At 50.6% G+C, this 4,611-nt stretch overlaps 1 protein-coding gene across 1 annotated transcript; it reads left to right on the forward strand.

Moving 5' to 3' along the window:
• Positions 1-2,114: 2,114 nt before the first annotated feature.
• LOC125523627 lies at positions 2,115-4,308 on the forward strand. Its single transcript, XM_048688672.1, has one exon. It carries the CDS (start codon positions 2,177-2,179, stop codon positions 3,563-3,565), a length of 1,389 nt encoding a protein of 462 aa, XP_048544629.1. The 5' UTR covers positions 2,115-2,176; the 3' UTR covers positions 3,566-4,308.
• The last annotated feature ends 303 nt before the right edge of the window (positions 4,309-4,611 follow it).

The raw sequence follows: 4,611 nt of genomic DNA on the forward strand, positions 1-4,611 counted from the left end.
CAGTTCTAACAAGAGACTGTGCCATCGGAGTTAAGGCGGATATGGGTTTAGTAAAATACTAGCTATAACTCCCGGACGCAAGGGGCACACAAGTCCCGGGCGGGCTCGTGCTCTGTTTGGACTGTGGTCCGCTTCGCTTCGGTCCAAGCCTCCGAACGTCGGGTCTTGCTTACTCCGTCAGAAGCTAGCCGTTCTTCTGAATTTGAATCACAATTTTAACATGGTCGTTTATTTGTTTTCGTTGCATATCTTTGGGTTGAAGCTATCCTTGAAGTTCATTAATTGCAGGCTAGTGGGGAAGTGTATCTTCCTCCCCAATTTTCCCGATACTTGAAACACCAGCCGATGGTCTCCCACTCTAGTGCCGAAGTTTTGAGTATCCCACCATCGCCAATGCCATTGCTGAATGTTGCTGGCTCCGGCAAGTACTCAGCCAGCTGCGCATTCTCCCGTCACCACAGCCACGGTCATCTTGTGTGATAACATCTTTAGGGTGTACATGGCTGCCAACCCCGTCCAACATCGACGCACGAAGCACATTGAGCTCAACATCCATATTGTTCGTGAGAAAGTCACCCTCGGCCAGATTTGAGTGCTTTTTTTTTCCAAACATGTAACTGTCGGTCATGGCTAACTACGGTTCTAACTGACCGACCAGGTCACCATCTTGTAAGCGCACGATGCACAACTCCTTCCACGTACTCGTGCATGTCCTGGCATCGATCCCATGTGCTATACAAGCCGAGGAATAAAATAGTGATCCTGCCAAATGCTCTGAAAATCATAGGTTTTGATCTGTCATACTCACTACATACTGGACGGGGAAATTTAGCATGTATTTGCGAAAGCGCGTCATACTCTAAAAATGTGTACTGTATTTTTTAATTTTTTTTGGTTCCTCCGAATTCAGAAACATCCTCTGCAAGATTGGCATTAGCAGCCATTGAATATGGAAACTGTAGATAGACGCGTTAGTTAGCTCAATTTATACGTATGAATTAATGTGTTAAGAAGTAGTCACTCTGTTGATGGGATTTAGGAGGCCATCTTAACCATGAGATGAAAAAGACATCGACGACCCACAAATAGTTTGGCAAACATCTGCTAGTAAGTGTTCCTCTTTTGAAAACGAAAAAAATTAGCAGGCCATCTTAACCATGAGATTGAAAGAGCTTTGCTACACCTACGTAAAAATCCTTACGAAACATACATATGATGTGAGCTGGCTTAATTTGGTTGGAAGGCACAAAGGCCCAGGCCCACCCCTTGAAAGTTAGGGGGGAGATGATTAGTTTAGGATGGAAAGAAACGTAGATGTACGTAACTAGTTACGTAGGTGTAGCATTTTTAAGATGAAAAATACATAAACGATCCACGCATAGTCTACCAAACGTCTGCTATCACAGGACTGCTAGTAAGTGTTTCCTTTTTGGAACGAATAAAATAATTTAGGAGGCCATCTTAACCATGAGATGACAAAGACATCGATGGCCCACGTATAGTCCGGCAAACGTCTGCTATTATACGGCTGCTAGTAAGTGTTTCCCTTTTGGAAACGAATAAAAGGATCTAGAAGACCATCTTAACCATGGGATGAAAAGGACATCGATGACCCACACATAGTCTAGCAAACATCTGCTGTCAGACGGATGGTAGTAAGTGTTTTCCAATAGATGTTGTGAAGTTTCTTTTTCCTTTGATCGCCGTTTGTGGCTAATAATTGACCGGCCAGATTTTGTAACCTTGCTTGCTACCCAATGAATAAAAACCCTACCTTCCCCTAAAAAGAAGACAAAAAATAAGGAAGCCTTCAGGCCGGCACGCCCGGTCCAATTTGCGGGCGGGCTGGTTCGACACGGGAGGAGGCTGCTAATCCGACAGCTAGCTTATTTTAATTTTTTTGAATACTCTCCAACCTTAGCCTCCTCTTTGTTCAAATGGCGAAGGCATATCATATTGCAACACGCTATCTAGGTAGTCAGCGATTACGTCATATAGTAGTTTTGTTGCTAGCTTAATTTCTCACAAATGCTGCTGCTGCTGATGGCGAGTCTGAGGTTATATATATTTGGCTGAGGAATACGTCGAATGAGTAGCACCATGGCCAATTACACGCCACCCTAACCTAAATTTCTCTCTACCCGATTACATTCTTCTCTTTGTACTGCTATAGTATATGGGAAGCATGGGCTCGGACGCATCCTTCCCTCGATGGGGTGTCTGCTCCCTCCATGGCCTCAACATTGAGGTCCGGGCGGGGCTGGACAAAGACGGTCTCCCTGGTGGCGGCAGCGGCATTAGAATCCATTCGCATTTTTGGGGCGAGGGCCCAGTGGCCGACGCCGAGCATGGTTTTCCTGTTTACACGGGCTACTCTGAGGCAAGGGCCTTGATCGGCGAGGGAGCCACAGCGGATCTGACAAGGCTGTCCCGCCAGGCCCAAGGCATGGTGGCGAAGATGTTTGCTAGCATCACCGTTGGCGAGGACGGAGATGAGGAAGCACCGGCTCCGGCACAGCCCAGGGCAGTGCAGCTGCGGCTATCGCCGGAGCTTGCGCTGTGGAAAAGCACCCAACACGCAATCGGCAACGTGCTTCCCCCTAAGGGCAAGGCGCTGAGGCAAGCTTCGCCGCAAGTGCTCGCCCAGCTGGGCGCCACCGACTGGCCTGCGGCCCTGACCACCAACAACGCCCTGTTCGGCGGCTGTATGTCCAACATGCTCATTGGCGCCACCGACGTGCGCACCATGTTCTCCAACTATGTCACCGACATGGCCGTTAACTATGAGTACGGGTACAGCCACGTGTTCCCCACGCTCCACGGGCTGGTGCAGGATGCGCTCGCCGACGCCCACGCGCTGGGCACCCCTTACGGCCGGGAGTGCCTTGAGGCTGTCGTCGTTGGCCTCCCGTACATCCAGGACAAGATCGCGCTGGAGGTGATGCACAAGGCACGCCTCAAGGACCGCTCCGCGCAGATGGATCGCCGTGCCGCCCAGGTCATCTACCTGTTCGACAGCAGCGTGCTCGGCATTGCAGCCGATGCCACGGCCCGGGGCTTTGACGCCGGCGCCGCCATGATCGACCTCGTCTTGAGCATCAACAGCCACGACGTCATTGACGTGGGCTCCGACCTGGTCAACTCCGAGATCATGAACTCGTTCCTCAACGTGGCCGACATTGCCGCCTCAGGCGTCGTGAGCGAGCCGGCGCTCCGGGCCATCTACGACGCATACGCCGCCACGGGCGCACGGGCCTTCACCCAGAGGTGGCACGAGCCCTCAGCCCGGATGGTCGACAATGAAATCGCGTGGCACATCTGCAACGACCGGCACATGCTCTTCCGCCGCGCCCTCCTGGGATGGCCCAAGGCCCGCAAGTCGCCGGCGCGGCCCCAGCGCGAGGCGGACTTCGACGAGGTCTTCGACGCCGACTTCCACACCACCGGCTTCAGCAGGCCCCTGGACCCCGAGTACGCCTGCGACGGCGAGGAAACCTGCAATCATGTACGCCGGTTCCTCCGCCAGCGCCAGGACGAGGACCAGCAGCTGCTTGGCGCCCTCTGATGGTCCCTGGTCATCGGCCCGCTGGAGTACGTCCGGCAGGGCGAGGTGGACGAGCAGCACGAAGAGAACCTCGCCGAATCCGTCCGCCTGCAGCTGATCCAGCTCTTCTCCAAGGGTCTCGTCGACGAAATGGCCTGGCTCCTTGCTCATGCGAGCCACCACGCCTGGCAGGTGAACTACCTGTACGAGGCCGCCATGTTCGGCAGCATCCTGGACGGGGGCGCCTTGACAGGCAAGCTCGACCGGGCAGAGGAGGGGGAGGAAGTCGACCTCGGCTGATCCTGGCGCGGCGCATCGGAGGTTCTGGCCGGGTGCTCCATGATTTCTGGAATGCAGATTTTGTGAGCTTATGCACCCGGGCCTCACTATCCTAGCACTCCAATGTTGCTTTGACATCTGTGCTACAGAACTACCTTATTACATGGAATTTTCTTTTTTTTGTTCCTCTCATATAAAACATGTCTTAAACTTCAAACTTTGCAGTACAACATAACTTTGTAACTAGAATGTGAGATAAAACTTTCAGATTTTTTTGTCCGACATAAATATGAAAATTAAGATTTTATTTTGTATATTTATGTTGGACCAAAAAATCTGTAAGTTTTATCCCACATTCTACATAGAAAGCTTTGTTGTGCTGCAAAGTTGAAGTATAAATACATGTTCTATATGAAAGAAACAAAAAAGAGAAAACTATTTGCACGAATCATGATGCAGGAATGAGTGGTTGGATAAGAAGTATCCGGGTGCATAGGCTCTAAAATATGTTTTCGATGATTTCTCTGCCCTGCCCAACGTCGACCTGCTGCGTGCTACACTGTATGAGCTTTTGCACTGTTTGCCTGGAGTGCAGATCAGAACTACCAAGCCAACGAAGTCACTTAAGCCTTCCTGCTACTACTGCCTCTTTATTTTTGATATAAAAGGTGGATTGTATTGGCTTAAAATAAAGCACACAATGAGCTCACGACCGGCCTTTGTATAACTAAAATGCATAAGCCAATACCAACTAAAACACACACAAAAAGACGATAACAACAAGCAAA

The sequence above is a fragment of the Triticum urartu genome, chromosome 7 (assembly GCF_003073215.2).
Source record: "Triticum urartu cultivar G1812 chromosome 7, Tu2.1, whole genome shotgun sequence".
Classification (NCBI taxonomy): domain Eukaryota; kingdom Viridiplantae; phylum Streptophyta; class Magnoliopsida; order Poales; family Poaceae; genus Triticum; species Triticum urartu.

Coding starts and splice junctions, on each gene's coding strand:
- LOC125523627 (XM_048688672.1), top strand. CDS start 2,177: ATGGGAAGCATGGGCTCGGACGCATCCTTCCCTCGATGGGGTGTCTGC.